This window comes from Gymnoscopelus braueri, assembly GCF_963280865.1.
Source record: "Gymnoscopelus braueri genome assembly, chromosome: 12".
Classification (NCBI taxonomy): Eukaryota; Metazoa; Chordata; class Actinopteri; order Myctophiformes; family Myctophidae; genus Gymnoscopelus; species Gymnoscopelus braueri.
Genome location: NC_137614.1, coordinates 43190887 through 43209797, shown reverse-complemented (window position 1 = coordinate 43209797; position 18911 = coordinate 43190887). Strand labels below are relative to the sequence as shown.

Sequence of the window (18911 nt, the reverse complement as noted above, 5' to 3'; positions counted from 1 at the left end):
AAATACTCTTCTTGACCACATGAACTCTAGTGCAGTGGTTCTCAAACTTTTTCATGCCAAGGACCCCCAAAAATGATATATATTTGGCCGCGGACCCCCATCTGACAATGTTTTGTGCCAGGGACCCCCAGAAGCAAGATTTGAGTTAAAAATGTTTGCTTTAAAAAAATATACATTTATTCAAAGATTTGCACAAACTTTCAAGATTTAAAAAAAAATAGCAGATATACAAGCTCATAGCGTGTCACTTCGTGCCACGCTATGAGCTTGTATATCTGCTATTTTTGAATAGCCAAAGTATAAAATATGGTTAAAATGATTGCGACGCTATATTCACTCTGGTGCCGCCCCAGGAACTCTCAAACCTTTTCGTGCCAAGGACCCCCAAATTAATATGCATTTGGCTGCGGACCCCTATCTGAAACATTTTCCAGAAACTTAGCAAAAAAATAGCAGATGTACAAGCTTGTAGATCTGCTATTTTTGAATAGCCAAAATATAAATGGATAGTGGTTAAAATTATTGTGACGCTGTATTAACTACCGCTCTAAACCCCCCCCCCCTCCCAGTTAACCCATTAATACCTGGAACGCATCTGTGTCACTTTAGATTTCTTTGGCTATTCAAAAATAGCAGATCTACAAGCTCATAGCGCGGCACCGAGTGCCGCGCTACGAGCTTGCAGATCTGCTATTTTTGAAAAATCGCGAAAAAATATTTTTAATATTTTTTTCAAAAAACTGTTAGGATTTAGATTTTTTTTAAAGAATCGCCTCAGGTCTTAATGGGTTAAGCCACAAATAGACTAAACATTGCAAAAATAACAACAAATTGCGAGGTGTATGAGCGAGGCTTTGACTCTCGTTTACCTCGCAGGTTCTTCACAAAGTCCTCCAGCTTCATCTTCCTCTCCGGCTTGACGTTGGGGCTGTACATGTCCGTGTTGAGGAGGATGATGGCGAAGGCCAGGATGAAGATGGTGTCGGGGTTCCTGAACTGCCGCACCACCGTAGGGTTACAGATGCAGTAGCGCTGACTGAAAGACACCATACAAAAACAAGAGGACGATGTTATGCGTCTGATCATATTAAGCTCTCATTATGAATCATGTTCATACTCAGGGGTGTGCGGGCGACTTTGATGATGGAGAAGGCCACTATATTTCCACACTCACTCCAGAGGGCCACGTTGCATATTGTCGGGCAGACACCTCTTATCTCCGTATTTTTACTTTTTTCGTAAAGTTACTTTGCCAGTGACAAAAGTAGCAAAAATAGCCGATCTACAAGCTCAAAACGCGTCGCAGTGCGACGCGTTTTGAGCTTGTAGATCGGCTATTTTGGCTATTTTTGAATTGGAATGAATTATTTTTTGGCTATTTTTGAATTGGAATCCTGAAAAGTAAATTTTTGTTCAAATGTAAAATGCATTTAGTTATACTTAACTCTCTCAGTGCCAATGGAAAAAAAATATATATGTTCTCTAAACTGCCAGCATTTTTTTTATTTTTTTTTATTTTACTCAGGATTTTTCGTTCTGGCACTGAGGGCATTCAGAAAAAACTTGGGATAACTCGGGGCTTGGCACTGAGAGAGTTAAGTTGAACTTTATGAACTTAAATACAAATACGGGTCATGTTTGCATGTTTGGAATTGTAACAGCTGAAATCAATAATATATCAGTATTGCGCATGTGGCCCCCGGGCCTCCAGTTGCCCATGTATGTTCTTACTGGTAAAAATTAGACACATCAACTACTTGAACCCTATATTCTTAGTTGACCGGGGTCATCCGACGAGTAATCTCTCAGCACCACTGCCCTAGACGTGTAGTTGTCAGTAGGAATAAACACAGAAGCACCCGGGAGGAAGTGGACTGAAAAAGGGGAGGAGCCAAACCGAGTTCCTGTTTCTACACTAAAGAAGGAGGTGGCGCCCCCCTGAGGCAAAAAACAACACTGAATGGGTTCCCGGATTATCCGACGAGTGGTGATGATGTGTAATTCTTTAAACCGAACCCAATTCAATTTTGAAAATCTTCGAACGTTTTTTAAATATGGCATCTACTGTACAAGCTCACGTCACATCTGCAATGCATTGTGAGCCTGTAGATCCGCTATTTTTGAATATGTGTGAATAAGGCTTAACTCTTGGATTGCCATGGTCGTGTAGACGCGTCCGTTGGCACTTAGTCCACAGTGCCAAGACGTGCGTGTTAGACGTGCTGGGGCTTTTCAGTGTTGGTTTTCCACCAGATGACGATGTTGGCTACCTTATGAATGATGCATTCACTGCCAGATGACGTCAGACGTCAGACTGAGTGTGGAAATATAGTGGCCTTCTCCATCAATTGACCCGGAAGTTAAAAAAAAAGTTTATTTCCTGAGGGAAAATCCCTATATCTCCGTTCCTCTTGCTTTACGGTCAACAAGGCACATTCAACAGGCCACAGCTGTGCAATGGATTATCGCGCGCGGATATTTTTTTTTCCAGAGACTCCCGAGATGCGCGCGCGTGTAATGAGGCAATCTCCATGCGGACAGCGTTCACAGAAAATATTCCATGATTTTTCAAACACTAGTTTTTGCTGGCACTGGGGGTGACACTATTACACTTTTACTCTGGCAGTTAAAGAGTTAAGTGGTTAAAGAGTTAAGTGGTTAATTAAAAATGCAGTCAGTGGATATTTCTGCTCCGTCATGTGTTTTCATCATAGCGTGAGAACCTGCAACGTTTACTCAAGCTACAGTAATGCAACCACTGGCTGCCTCCAAGTATCAATAAATCATTCAGATGCTCCAGTGGTAAACACAGCCACAGGCACTTACTACCAAGGTTATTAGATTTAACTCAAACTAAACCAAAAACTCAAACTAGGTGTGAAAAAAAGAAGAAATTGTTGCATGAAAAGACTAAATAAATAGAAAAACAAACGAAATAAATAAATAACGATATTGTGTACTTAAGTTATAACAAAAATATAAGAAATAGTATTTAGCTTTAGTCTATTGATCAAATCTGTCAACACAGCAAGCATGAGGAAGCATTGGTTCACACAGTTTGTTCATTGAGACATGACTGTGAGTCAGTTGTGTAGTGTGTGTATTGTAATACCTATACTGAACTTCCCTGTTTAAAAAAACCCCTAAAATTAATACTGAAACAAAAATAAAAAATAAACTTGAAACTACCCAAAACTAACAAACTGAAACTGAACTGAATTGAAGAGAAAACAAAAAAACGATGGAAAAACACGACAAAACTGTATAATCTTGGATACTATACTGTATATACACATTGATAGAGAGGCAATACATTTGAGTATCAAAACAGATACACAACAGCCATTAATGTGTACGTTCAGGTCACATGCCAAAGTGCATTTGGCTCCAGCAACTGTAGCCTCGTTTTAAGGTCAAGGAGACTCATTGTTTACACACAGATGTTATAGGAATCTGGGACACGCACTTCACTTCATTAACAATGCATGTGTGTGTGTGTGTGTGTGTGTGTGTGTGTGTGTGTGTGTGTGTGTGTGTGTGTGTGTGTGTGTGTGTGTAGGTATGTATGTAATAGCGTATGTATGTATGTATACATGTATGTAAAGTATGTATGTATACATGTAAAGTATGTACCTATGTATGTATTGTATATGTATGTTGTGTAATATTCTTGCATGTAACGTTACATCGGTTTCATGTTCTATTTACGGAGCTCAGCAACCAATAATGAAGGCCATAGGTTATTAGGGTATTGATCCAAAGGGGGAAGTGTGTGTGTGTGTGTGTGTGTGTGTGTGGGGGGGGGGGCACAGACAAATCGTATTCCAATGTGTTTTTGCAGAATGTATACTCTTCAGCCTCATTATCATACTAATTGGCACATCTCTTGTGTCTTGTTCGGTACACCCAATCAATGTGAGCTGTAAACCAGTGATTCTCACACTTTGTCATTCATATTTGAACTGTGGACCCAATAATGGACCCCATGAGTTACCATGGACCCCAATCAACCAGCTGGAACCCCCTCAAGGACCCCCCTGGGAGGTCCCCCCAGACCCCACCTCGAGAAGCACTGCTCTGACCTGTAGGCTTCGATGAGCCGCTCCACCTTCTGCGCCTCTCCCTGAACACGGATGTGGTTCTGGAACTTTCTGAGAGCTTCGTCCAACTCCATTCCCTGGAAGTCCATCTCATCCACCACGCAGCTGCATACACACGCATGAACACGCACACGCACACGCACGCACACACACACACACACACACACACACACACACACACACACACACACACACACACACACACACACACACACACACACACACAGAGGAGGAGATGAAGAGATTAGATAGGAGGAAGAACACAAACACTGGGACCAGACCAGACAAACAGCGCATGGTTTGATCTCTGCAGCTTCCTCCTCTGAACCAATTATTTGATCTTGTACAAAAACACAAGAAGGACAACATTTTGAAAGGATGAAATCCTAGCTGTGTACCAGATTGTATTTGTAGATTAGATCTGTGTGCATGTGAGGTTAACTAGGGACTTCCCGCCATCTTGATACATCCCAGTTACAATTAAAATGTAGGCATCTCAGCATGCAGGGAGTTTATTTTCCTTTATGTTATGTCTTTATAGTTCCTTATCACCTGAAGCATCTTCATGAGTTGAGTTTGGGGGGAGATTCCTGCTCTGACTGTGACTCACTCTGCATCTCTAGTTCTATTATTAAATTCTCTCCAATATGACAGTAGGCCACGGTGTCCCGTGGGAACAACATCCGCCCCCAGCGGCCCCAGGGCACAACATCCGCTCCCAGTGCCACCAAACAGCATCACTCTTTCCCTGTCATTTCCCCCCACTTTGATTTAAATCATTTTAAGAAATATTTTTTTCTGTGGCGCTTTGTATTGCTTTATTAGACAGGAGAGTGTAGAAACAAAGATTGTTGGATTTGAACCCGGGTCATTGCAACTCACAGGAAGCATGTGGTAAGTGCACTTACCACATATGGTAAGTGCACTTACCACATACGCAAGTGCACCAGGCAGCCCTATTTTGGCCTTTTGGGCATCTAAATAAATTGCACAAATTGCACAAATCTACAAATCTACAAGCTTATGAGCTTGTAGATCAGCTATTTCCAGTATACATTGTATGATGAAGTATATTAGGCGTAACCACTTATAAACACCATTTGGTTGAGTGGAGTCAGTCAGGGCTCTATACTAGTGTGTTTTCTGTTGTCTGTTATTGTGGGGATAAGCTTTCGCTGAAAATAGCCGATCGACAAGCTCACAACGCGACGCAAAGCGTCGCGTTGTGAGCTTTTCGATCTGCTATATTCAGCAAAATCTTCCCCCACAATACAGATGCTGGGGTTTAAGTGGTTAAGTGGTTCAAATGAAATCAGATATCATACTCACTCCAAGACATCTCTGTTGAACTGCTTCTGTCGGTTGCCAAGGAACTCTCCGATCATTTGTCTGCTCAAACCTTTCCTCTGTAGCAGGAAGTGAGCCACGCCCACGGGCGTGTCAGGAACGAACCCTCTCTCTGTCAGGTACTGGATGCCTTTCTCTGGCTTCCTGAAAACAAAAAAAATAAAATAAACATGCGTTATATTATCGTCCCTGTCGGATGGAGACCTTGTATGTCCAAAAACGTTACTTTTCAAGAAATGGACAAAAAAAAGAAGAAACCTGTGTTCCATTGGATTCAATATAGTTAGTTACTATTTAGTCACAAGCTCTTGTTAATACTTTTCATTCACAGGTTAAATATTTATTTAAAAAAACCACAGACAAACTTAACCACTTTAATTTTCACTTTGAAAAACAGTGGGGAAAAAAGCAGATCTACAAGCTTACAACGCGGTGCGTTTTGCACACTTTTGCATGACACTCCTGTACGCCGTAGTAGGACATTAATTTATGAAAAAACATAAAGTTGAAATATGGAGATACAAGGTGTGCTTCTATTCTTTCACTCTAGATGCACTGGAAGGTCTTTCACGCACAATTCAAGTGCACAGTTTAACCAAATAGCAACAAAAAGGCTTACTATCGCTGCTTACTGTCTTTTGTATAAAACTAATGGTGTTGTATGTGTGGTTCTCTGAATGATGTGGAGTGATCTTTGTAAGATGGGACATACAAAGCTACACAGAATATTCGTAGCTTTGTATCTTTGTAGCTGAAGTTGAAACCAGCTCAACTTTTTTGTAGCTTTTTAGCTGTCGTAGATTTTGTAGCAGCTACAAACGTTGGATGTATCTTTGTATCTTCATGTCTCTGGCTTCCATTGAAACATAATGGTAGCCTGTATCTTTGTATCTGCCAGTGTGAACACAGCAGCATCACAGTTAGGATAGGTAAATGAAGTGGACACGTTTTACTTATATGCAAATGCACAGCCCAACAATAACTAAAGGGGACTAAATGCATTCATTCATTCATATTTTCAGTATTAGCACCCTGATTAAGAATATAAATAAACAACAATGAAACACCCCCTGGAGTCCTTTTTACGGGCTTGTAAGTCAAATTAACCACTTGAACCCCAGCATCCTTATCGTGTGGAAGACCTTCGCAGAAAATAGCCGATCGACAAGCTCACAACGAGCTTGTCGATCGGCTATTTTCTGCGAAAGCTTTCCCCACAATAACAGAAAAGACACCAGTATAGAGCCCTGAGAGACTCCGGTCAACCATATAGGGTTTAAAGGGGAATACCACTCATTTTCAACATTGAACTATGTCTTTAATACACCTTAGAGCTGTTGTGTGGAAATAAGAAAAAAGTCCTCACCCCCCCTTCTATGTTGCCTAGAACTGGACTTTTTTCTTATTTCCACACAACAGCTCTAAGGTGTATTAAAGACATAGTTCAATGTTGAAAATGAGTGGTATTCCCCTTAAAGTGGTTAAAGGTAGGGTAAGTGATAGCTTTGGGGAAAACTAAAAGTTTTTTTGTTAAAAGGTTAAAGCACTATATTATAGGAATCATGGCTATAGAGTGTTTGTTCAGTAACAGGAGTCTCCCTGTCTCTCCAGCTCTTTAATAAACAGAAAATACATTTTCAGGTAGAGTAGGTGACAAAATGTCACCTACTTATCACCTTAATTTTAATAGTGTTACAGTTCCAATGTTGTCTGCTCATTTATCTGTGTCATCACTTCCAATTTCACTTGTTTAATCTGTATCCTGACCGAGTTCTCTATCCTCATTGGATAAAATTGGTATCCTGACCTGAAAATGCATTTTCTGTTTCTGGAGAGACATGGAGACTCCTGTTACTGAACAAACACTCTATAGCAATGAATACAATCAGAATATAGAGCTGTTTAACACTTATTTTAAACAAAGAAAATCACTTACCCTATAATGAAGTTAAAGGTAGGGTAAGTGATTTACTTTGGTTAAAATAAATGTTAAATAGCTCTATATTCTGATAGTACTCATTGCTATAGAGTGTTTGTTCAGTAAAAAAAAGTCTCCCATGTCTCTCCAGCTCTTTATTAAACAGAAAATGCATTTTCAGTGCTCTCTCCTGATTGGCTTAAATTGTGTCACCTACCTGAAAATGTACGTATATTCTGTTTACTAAAGAGCTGGAGAGACCCCTGTGACCGAACAAACACTCTGTAGTAATGATTACTATCAGAATATAGTACTTTAACCTTTTTAACAAAAAAAATAAAAATACCAAAACATTTCACTTACCCTACCTTTAAATTGACATGCATATGAAGTTCAGTCATTTACACGAACATCACAGATGAAGCTCCAGCCAAAGAGCCTCGGACCACCTACTTGTTGAAGAGGTTCAGGCCGATGCGGTAGTGCCTCTTGCGGATGACGTCGTTGCTGAAGACGGGCGAGTCCCAGCTGTTGCGCGTCTCCTTGTGGTACGTCTGCTTGCTGAGCGTCTGCTCGCGCAGGCTGTCGCGGGACGACGACTCGGAGCTGCAGTTGATGGTGTCGTTGGAGTTGGACGTGCTGTTGACGCTGTCGTTGTCGCCGTCGGAGAAGTCCGACTCCGACTTGCTCTGCCGGTTGGCCGAGCCGTTGATGGCCAGGTGGCTCTCCAGCTGCCGGTGGCGGTGGCGCATGGGCGCCTCGTCCTCGCCGCCGCCGCCGCCTCGGGAGGAGGGGGCCGCCGCCCGCAGCGGGGGCCCGTGGGAGATGTGCTTGGGGCTGGCCTGCGACGACGTCACGACGTGCGTCGTGTGGGGCTCGTAGAGCGCCGGCCGCTTGACCGAGCCGCGCTCGGAGCGGTCGCTCAGCTCCGCCGAGCTGTCGCTGGGCGGCTCGATGGTCAGCAGCGGGAGGTGGTCCATGCGGAGGCGCTGCTCCTGGCACTCCAGGGACGGCGTGCTGCGGCAGCTGGTGTCCGTGTCGCGGCCCTCGTCCTGAGGGTCCGCGACGGGCCAGTACTCCCCGGAGGAGTTGGCCGAACGCAGCCGAACGTCCGACTCCGTGCTGGAGGGCCGGTCCTGACCCGACCTCGACAGGGCGGCGATGGACGGGTTCATGTCCTCCTCGTCGATGAAGAGGGTGACGTCGCTGTAGGACGCCAGCATCTCGTCGTGCTGCGTGCGTCCGCCGGCCCCCCCGCCGCGGTGGGGCTTCCCCACCTGATAGGGCCCCATCATCTCCCGCTCCATGTGGGAGTCCGGGTCGGGGCCCTCGTCGTCGCCCTGGAGGCTGCGGCAGTTCAGCGCGTCGTCTATCGACTCGGCCAGGGACTTGACCTGCCGGGAGAAGGCGTCCTCCAGCTCCGTGATGGCGTCCGTCAGGTCGCCCTGGGAGGAAGGTTGTCACGATCGCGAATGAATGTTAGTTATTCATATTTAGTTATTTTCATACAGATAATTGTGATTAATGATTTAATTGTGTTTGGCATTAACCCATTGAGACCTGAAGCCAATTCTACATGTCTCCTAAATCTCAACAGTTTTCTGAAAAACGTATGTTTCTATGTCAGTGGTGCTCAATCTTTTTCATGTCAAGGACCCCCAAAATTATATGTATTTGGCCGCGGACCCCCATCAAAATATCTTGTTCCAGGGACCCCCCAGAAGCAAAGATTTGAGTTAAAAATGTTCGCTTTAAAAATATACATATTCAAAGATTTGCACACATTTTCACGATTTTTCAAAAATAGCAGATCTACAAGCTCGTAGCGCGGCACTCGGTGCCGCGCTATGAGCTTGTATATCTGCTATTTTTGAATAGCCCAAAGTGTAAAATAATGCTTTTTAGCTCAAATCTAAAAATGACACAGTTCCAGGTCTTAATGGGTTAAACAAAGAAAATTGCCTTTTAGGCTTTGTAGACAGGAAATTGTACAGGGCAGATATGGCAAATAACTAAGCTATACAAAGAAATGACTGACATGACCGGTAATGAACTATGGCTAAAACAGGCCACATACTTAATAATTGCTTTCAAACATTTTCAAAAATAGTGGAAATAGACGATCTACAAGCTCGTAGATCAGCTTTTTCTGCTAAGTAAATGTACTTAGTTACTTTCCACCACTGCTAGCCAACAGTACCTGGGAGGACGGGTGCGGCGCCATGTTGGCCTGCGGGTGGCCCTCCAGGTCCCCGCAGTCGGACTGGACCAGGGCCAGCGGGGAGCCGTCCTCCGTCATGGACACCTGCCGCCCCTCGAAGTAGGAGCTGTGGACCTTCTCGGGGCCCTCGAAGGACAGCTGCATCCTCATGTTGGACAGCACGATGCGGCGGGACATGCGGTTCTCGGACATGGAGCTGCGGAGCCGCTCGAAGTTCTTGTTCATCTGGTACTGGCGGAAGGCCGTCTGGATGGTGCGCGCCGCATGCCGGGTTATGAAGCGTCCGCCATATTTACGCTCCAGCATTTCCACCTGGAGAAAAGAACAATTCATTAACACATTGAATGCCAATCGCGTAGATCTACGCGAACCTATTTAAAGCCGCAGCGTGCCAGTCGCGTAGATCTACGCGAACCGCCGATTCGCGTTGAACATTTTCCAGGTGCACTTTCGGAATTTTTTGATCCATTTCCGGTTCCGGTTTGAAGACCGGAAACAGAATTATTTGGGATCCGGTTTTGACGATCACGTCGGCTCCCCATTCTAAAGCGCACACTGAAACTCAATTCTCTTCCTGTAGTTTTTTCTCCTCGCATATCACTGTTTAACGTAATCCGCTCTAACTACAATCATGGAGATCCGTTTTACATGCGGTTTTCACTGGTAGATACAGTGAGATGTCACGGATGTAAACAGACCGTGAACGGCTCAATCTTAAGGATTTTAACAAGATCTATGGCGACATGAAAAAAACAAAAAAACAACAATAACACGTTGGCACTGGTGAGTACATTATGAGATTAACATCTGGCATGGAATGTGTTAATGGGAAGTGGTCCGCTCTAAAATATGTCATGTTTTTTTCCTAGTTTGGGGCTTGTTGAGTTGAAGTGTTGTTATCCTCTTAAATATGATATATAATATCATATAGACTCCTTAACAGACGACGTCACACTGATAAGAACCAGTATGCGCGCGCAGGCCGGCACCAAATGAAACCCATTCCATTCTGTCATGTCTCGCTAGGACGCGCCTCACCTGCCGACACACAAGAGGAGGCTGAATGAACTGAAACCAGCGCACCCCGAAACGATATGTTGGGAATTGATTGCATGAAACAATCACCTGTGCGTAATTGGTCTATAGGTTGGTTCCACAGTGGTCCATCACCATTAATAATATAGAATATGTCAAATATTTATAATATCTCACTGAATCTATCTATCTGAAGAATAACCTGCTATCAAAAAGACCACAAAACACAGTGACAGGATAGGGAGGATAGGAGAGCAGTTAACTCAACCAGAGAAATACAGATGTTGTTTTCAACTTTTTTTTGTGTGTGGCGTAAAAAAAAGTTGTTTTGTTTCTGGTGAAATGCAGCAACAAAGCATCTGTTGGTACAATATGAACAGACTGACTGAATGAATGAATGATGGGAACGCCGCTAGAAACAGCCAGAGACGTCAGAGAGTGTTATGTACTGTACACAGTAAAAATCCCCAGCTTATTATATATCCCGTCTCCAACTGGTACAGAATTCAGCTGCTAGACTGCTAACATATTCTAAGAAACTTGACCGTATCACACCCATCTGTCTCTCCACTGGTTTCATAATAAATTATATGTTGAGATTCTACTGATGCCTTTTAACACATTGCATGCCAGTCGCGTAGATCTACGCGAACCTATTTAAAGCCGCAGCGTGCCAGTCGCGTAGATCTACGCGAACCGCCCATTCCCATTGAAATTGCCCCAGGTGCACTTTCCGAATTTTTTTGATCCATTTCCGTTTCCGGTTTCCGGTCGGAAACAGAATTATTCGGGTTCCGTTTTTTTCGATCGTATCCGCTTCCTGTCTGGGATCCTGTTTAAAACTCGATTTTCTCGGTTGTTGTTTTTCTCCTCGCTGATCACTGTTTAGCGTTGATCGGCTGTATCTTCAAGATGGCGGCTCGCATTTGGAAACTGTTTTCGCTGGCCGTTTCTCACAGATCCGCTGTGTGTTTAGAACCAAATGAACGCGCACTTTTAACTTATTTAGCGAGGTCTGTGGCGACATGAAAAAAACAAAAAAACAACAATAAAACGCTGGCACTGGTGAGTACATTATGAGATTAAACTCTGGCATGGAATGTGTTAAAGCCCTGCAGAGACAGGGAGGCTCCCAGGTACATTTCAGATATGCTGCCTGGTCCCCTCGCCTCATGACCCGGGGAGATCAGGCTTTGCTCCCCAGGCCCCTTAAGGCTTTGGAAGGCCCTGCCTGAGGATCTAAAGGCTAGAAGAATCAGTGTCACGTTTTAAATCACTTCTGAAAACAAGTCCTTTTCTTAGTGTTCTTGCGTCCTATGTCAGTTGTATTAGTTTTTTATTAGATTTTTATTTCTCTGTTTGTTTTCTTTATAATTTTTATCCCACGATTTTGTAACCCTTTTTTTACCCAGTGCCAATTTGCCTAAGCTCGTAATCATGGGCGCTACTCTCCCTCTGCCAGCCTGGGGAGAGCCCCGAACTGAGCTCATGCTTCGTTCAATGCATGAGGAGTGAGCAGGCCCCTTCTTATCACCTGACAGGGGGGGGAAGTTTCCCCGGTAGGACGTAGCGCGTGGAAGGAACACGTTATTCCAACCAGTTCCTTTCCCTTCCATCACCCCACAGCGTCCCCGGCGGGAATCAAACCCATGGGACCTTTTAGATTTGAGGCGACTACCGACTGCGCCACCATGCACCCTGTTATTATGTTTAAATTAACATTATTTTAGCCACTGATTTTACTCTGTTGTTTCACCTTTTTTTATGGTTATCTTGCTGCTCTTTTAACTTGTTCTATGTACAGGTAAAGCACTTTGTAGCCCTATGTGGAAATCTTGGAATATATATTGTTTTACTGAACATTCTTGAGACAGGGGTCGGCGACCAAATACATATAATTTTGGGGGTCCTTGACATGAAAAAGTTTAAGAACCACTGATATAGAAACATATTTTTTTTCAGAATACTGTTGGGATTTAGAAGACATTTGTAGAATCGGCTTCAGGTCTCACTGGGTTAAACAAACACTGAGGATTTGTGTATGTCTGTGTCGCGTCGTGTACAACAACAAACGCACCTGTTTATCCTGGAGGTCGGCGGAGAGCTCGTAGCTCTCCGAGAGCGAGCGGGACCTCTTGATGGCCTCCTCCTCGGCCTGCTTGCGGAGAATGGACTGCGAGTGCTGCAGCTTGGCCCGACGGGGCCTCTGGGGCCCGGGCTGGACTCCGGGGTGACCGTACAGCGGGCCGTCGAAGCGGTCGGGGCTGATGGCCGAGCCGTGAGTCACCGGGCCGCGTCCGTAGCCGCCGGCTCCGCCGTCCAGGGAAGGGCCGCTCTCATTGGGCCGTCCATCCCCCTCCACACTGCACAGAGAGAGAGAGAGAGAGAGGAAAATGATGCTTATTATTAATCATCACCCACACGGAAGACTAAAAATGAACGATGGGACGCTGATGCTGACAAAGTGCCGACGTGATTCAGACATCATTCATCAGGGGGAATGTTCCACTGTCTGTGTTCCTTCTTTTTCTGCACTCGGTGCCAAATGTTGTTAAAGGGATAGTTCACCCAAATAATTTCTTATTTCCTATCAATTACACACCCCATGAAGCATTGAATTCATGGAGATTTTTTTGTTTTCATCGCATTCCTAAGCCAATAATTTGATTGCCGCGGCAGTGGCCGGTAGAGTGGCCGGATGAGAACCGCGAGGTTCCCAGTTCCATCCCGAGGTCCCCCCAGAGTTAGTGTCGAAGTGTCCTTGAGCAAGACGCTGAACCCCTAATTGCTCCCGATGAGCTGGTCGGTGCCTTGCATGGTTTCCTCCGCCATCGGTGTATGAATGTGTGTGTGAATGGGTGAATGTAAAGCGCTTTGGATAAAAGCGCTATATAAATACACCATTTATTACCGGTTGAGAGATGCTAATGTATCCGGTAGGAGACTCAAAGTAGTCTCTTTGAGTCTCCTACCGGAAATACACCTGGTCATCAAATTATTGGCTTCGGAATGCGTAAAAAATGCGTCAAAAACTAAATGAACGAAAAGTGCGTAAATAAGTCATTTTTTGGGTGAACTATTCCTTTAGTTTAACTCTGAAAGTCTAAAAATTTGTAGACTCTCAGAGTTACAAAAGGATTTGACTGTGTGGCAGAAACTCCTGTCACATGAGCTGATGAGTGCGTAACATACTATGACTCAAGACAAAGCACAGTGAACGCCCATTAACACATGCGCTCTATGGGGAAACAACCCGTTACCTGGAAACGGGACCATTATTTTGTGCAATTATTGCAAAGAAACAACAGCAACTATCTGTGGTTCTGAAACATGTAAATGGACCTGAAACAGAGCTTACGTAGCCGACGGCAAGTCATAAACTTTAGAGTTTGCCTATGCAGCCTTTTTTTCTCATAGAACTGCTGATTCCACTGCTTCTAAATAACATGGCTAACATTTCAGTCAACACTGAATGAATGTTGATTAATAATAGGAGCTAAGAGGGTCTCCAATCATTACAATTAGAAGAATGAACTGCAAACGTGTTACGTCATATATTATATACAGCCACCGCTGTATTTATAGGCTAGAAACGCCACACATCAAGACATGTCTATAAATCAAACGAATACTGTAGGTTTGTGAAGATTCGACTTGGAGCTGATCTCACACACACTGAGAAAGGCAGTTTATTTGACAGTCAAACAACAGCCTGTAAAAGAATCATTAAACAAAACTGAAAAAGGCTACTCACTCACTCGTACATTTGGCCGAGCTAAACGGCCGGTGCTTTGCGCGCAACGACCACCTCCTGTTTTCTAAAAAATGCCAGCTTTTCCTCCATATCTTGTCTACCATTCTGTACAAGTCCAGAAGGGCACCGAGGTGGTGCTCTCTCCTAGGGAACCAAAGTCTATACGCCACTTCAAAGAGGGAGGCCAATCAGTAATGACCAACAAACAGTTACATCATATTTGAAGAAGGGAACGCACGTGGGCGTTACAAAGTCCAGTTTACTGCAGTAATGCCAGTAAAAAAACACAACCAGGAACAAGCTCTCAGAAGTGGCCGAATTATGGCTCAATCCATTCACTTTGAGGCGTGAGGCTGCATGCTGCATGTCTGTCTGTCATAGTGCAGTGCTTTCACTTTTCACTGCCGCTGGGCTGGGGGTGAAAAGAATTATGCTGTGTTTGAATAGTGAGCCGACACACCCAGTCCACTGTACACAAACCACTTCCTTAATTGCAGAGTCTGAAATCAACATTCAACAGACAACCTACTGTACACTGCTGCTATAACCCTGAGTGTTTCTTTAACTCTGGATAGAGCTGTTAGGGAGAGTCCTTTTTTTTTAACACTCTCTGAGTTAAACTAGCACTTCAACAGCTACAGCCAGCAATGAACGCAAAGCAGGCATGCAACCTGGAGGGTTGAATAGAGCAACCAGAAGCCCAGGAGATACAGTATTGTAAACATTAATCATAGTATTGCTGCTTCGGGGTTTGAGTTCAACCTAACCTGAATTGGACTGGCCTTGACTAGACATGATGTGCAGTAACTGCACTTTTGAAATGCATAAACAGCACCTTATTATAGATTTTCTCTTTTTATTAGGCTTTTTAGATGGTTTGTTGTTTTATGTTGCACTGCAAGTGGCTATGGTTTTTTTTTTTGCCTCTGGGTGTTGCCACATAAATGAAAAACAAGCGGACCATCATGGGCTCTGGTGTTGCCAAATCATGTGCGAGAAACAAGCACCAATGTTGCAATGAACGTCCACACGCTCTACTGTCTCTGTCTCCGATGTGCGGGCCAGGCTACTAGACTAGTGTAAGTACATAGGGAAATTGACAAATAAAGCGATTAAGGGTTAAGGTTAAGGATTAGGGTTCAGGTTAGGGTTGAGGTTGGGTAAAGCATTTGTTTGACCAGAGTATTAAGTCTATTATTGGCTAGTCGTCGATACACAGTCAAATCCACCGTTTTAAATGATCCATTTGTAACTCAGAGAGTGTAAAAATGAAACCAAATGGACCCCTGGTTACATTGTGTGCACTCTCAAGACTTAAATTAACACTAGTGGGATGCTGTGCTGTCCCACCCTCTGTTAACTTAAATGCTTGTCTCTATGTAGTCATTTAGAACGTAATATAACGCAGAAGTAAACTATATACAATCACACACCTACGCACCATTTAAACACATCCCACACCCACAGGCCATTGACTATATACAAACCAAGACTGCACACACACACACACACACACACACACACACACACACACACACACACACACACACACACACACACACACACACACACACACACACACACACACACACACGGAGTAGCAGTGGCTCAGGAGGGGAAAGCAACCACTTGGGAATCGGAATGGGAGAATGTAAGGCACGTTGTAAAGTGCTTTGGGAAAAAGGTGCTACATAAGTGCAACATTTACCATTTACAAACATTATGCACATAAATGTACACAGACGTAAATCAAATATGCAAATAGGCTACTGTATAATGCTTTAGAAGTAGGAGCTATTACACGCACACTGCACCTTCACAAAGCACATCGAAGAGTTCTCTACCGTATGATTAATGTACGATTGCAATTTACAATCCAGGCATTTAGCAGACGAAAGCAGAGAAAGCATGATCTTCAGTTAATGTACGATTGCAATTTACAATCCAGGCATTTAGCGGACGCTCTTATCCAGAGCGACTTACACGTCAAAAAATGTGAATAAGCAGAGAAAGCATGATCTTCAGTTAATAAACAACAAGGTAAATAGTCACAGAGTGCAGAGACAACAACGTATATACAGCATGAAACAGCTGTTTCTTTAACGTACTACTTGTTATTCTTAATACTTGCTTTTGTTGCTGCAACGTTGAGGAACCGAAAAACAAAATAGTATTTGTACTCGTAAGCGATATGAGATGTAATCGATGTTCAAAACCGTTCCTTTTCGTTTTGCGTTGTGAGCTTGTAGATCTGCTATTTTCACTGCTTTTGTGTGACACTCTATGATGAAGTAGAGCAGTGGTTCTCAAAGTGGATTTCGGGGACTCTCAGGGTTCCTTTATGGGGGTCTACATTGAAACCGTACAGGTATGTAACTCTGACAGTGTACGAATGGAGCCAAATGGACCCGTACGGGTCCATTTGGTTCCATTCGTACACTGTCAAGAGTTAAGGGGGGTCCGTGAAATGTAAAAGTTTGAGAACCACTGAAGTTAGAGCATTCATTTACAAAGAAAAGAGGGATTTAACTGTGGAGCAGGCTAACTATGCACACACTTCAGATACACACACTGTTGTTTCAACATGACGCTAATGAGAGTAACAGCTAAATAGTTCCATGTACACACACTGCAGACAGAAACACTTGAGAATCCAACACACTATGTAAACACCCGAGTCTAAACACCTGCCAAAGCACCGGCATGCTAAATGATAGGTAAGGCAATTGGGTACTTAAGTACAGTACTTGAGTAAATGTACTTAGTTACTTTCCACTACTGGAATGGTTAACCACTTAGAACCCTAGCGTCTGCGTTCTGGAGGCGAACATTCAGAGAAAATAGACAATCTACAAGCTCACCACGTGTTGCTCTTTGCTATTTTCTGCAGAGATATTTGGGGTAGAGGGGAAAAACAGAGGCCTGCTAGTCTAGAGGGTAACCGGAAGAGTGAGCGCCTCGATGTTAAATTGGCAATTTTTTCCGAACATGTTACATTTAAAAAAATATTTAATAATGTAAAGCAGGGGTCTTCAACGTTTTTTCAGGCCAAGGACCCCTTAGCAGAGACAGAGATGAAGCAGGGACCCCCCCCCCATACACTACATATTGTATAAAACTTTGTGAGAAATTAAACTTTTACATAGATTTCATAGATAGCCTCATAGACTTGTTTGACATACATGATCTATTCTATTAATATGTTGGATTCATGTTAAAAGTGCATTTTCAGACAGTTCAGATTTAAAATCCTCAATATTTAGTCAACTTGACCATTGGCTCTGTACTTGGTCTGCTTTTTTTCCCTCTACGCCAACCCTCCGAAAATAGCCGATCTACAAGCTCACAATGCCTCGCAGCGCGAGGCGTTGTGAGCTTGTAGATCTGCTATTTTCGGCAAATGTTCCCCCACCACGCAAAGATTTGGCGGAGCCCCTGTAATTACTCTGAGGACCCCCTAGGAGTCCCGGACCCCCGGTTGAAGACCCCCTGATGTAAAGTATACATGATTAGGACATGCTTGTACATTTGACATTTTAAGGCCAACTATTTTAAATGTTACAAATTGCCACAAAACCCGTATAGTCGGGTCATTTTGGGCATAAACAAGTTGAAGGGTAAATTTTGCTCTGATGAACAACCATGCATGTTCCAATCTTGTGTACTCTACATTACTTCAGACCATTTTCCAATACATATCTTTTATACTCTTCCTGTATCCGTATAGAACCCTGGGAGACTCCAGTGCATACAGTAGGGTTTAAGTTTAAGTGGATCACATTAAGTCAACCCCCCCCCAACCCCCTGCTGTGGCAGAGCCGGGACTGTTAGGTTCAGCTAAGGTTACAGGGACACAGAATACCTTGACAGTAAACGAACGCTACCTGACTCCCTCGGGGAGCTGGATGCAGACAGCGTGTGTTTTGTTGTTTTACAGACAAGCAGAGAGCTGAAATAGGGCGACACACAGAGATCACTGCTTACGTACGATAACCCAATTATACGAGTCAAGGATTTGATTTGTAAAAACATTTTCTTAACCCATATACGGTACTTCCTTGAACGAAAAATAGCAAAAATAGACGATCTACAAGCTCACTCAACGTGTGTTTTACGCTTGCTTGCATCTCTCTCTCTCTCTCTCTCTCTCTCTCTCTCTCTCTCTCTCTCTCTCTCTCTCTCTCTCTCTCTCTCTCTCTCTCTCTCTCTCTCTCTCCTCTCTCTCTCTCTCTCTCTCTCTCTCTCTCTCTCTCTCTCTCTCTCTCTCTCTCTCTCTCTCTCTCTCTCTCTCTCTCTCTCTCTCTCTCTCTCTCTCTCTCTCTCTCTCTCTCAACGTGTCGTTTCCAGATTGCGGATCTGCTACTTTTGTGTGACACTATAGTGGGATCAAGTAGGGCGTTAATTTACGGAAAAAACTCGAAAAGTGGTTTCTGCCCGGCGACAGCAACTATATACATCCTGTGTTCCCATCATGGCGAGGATGATGAATCTCTCCAAACCACCTGACAATGCAAACTGTGACACACAGCCAGAGTC

General features: G+C 43.7%; 1 protein-coding gene across 3 annotated transcripts in view; it reads right to left on the bottom strand.

The window, feature by feature from the left end:
• The window catches only part of LOC308096135 (IQ motif and SEC7 domain-containing protein 1-like), a 276690-nt gene that overhangs the window by 14450 nt on the left and 243329 nt on the right, over nucleotides 1-18911 (bottom strand). For all 3 annotated transcript variants that reach the window (XM_080443434.1, XM_080443432.1, XM_080443433.1), the window contains 6 exons: nucleotides 12699-12984; nucleotides 9566-9898; nucleotides 7819-8810; nucleotides 5430-5591; nucleotides 4083-4205; nucleotides 870-1036 (listed from right to left, as the gene is read on the bottom strand). In XM_080443434.1, coding sequence (XP_080299560.1) covers nucleotides 870-1036; nucleotides 4083-4205; nucleotides 5430-5591; nucleotides 7819-8810; nucleotides 9566-9898; nucleotides 12699-12984 — 2063 coding nt within the window. The remainder of the gene's footprint in view (nucleotides 1-869; nucleotides 1037-4082; nucleotides 4206-5429; nucleotides 5592-7818; nucleotides 8811-9565; nucleotides 9899-12698; nucleotides 12985-18911) is intronic.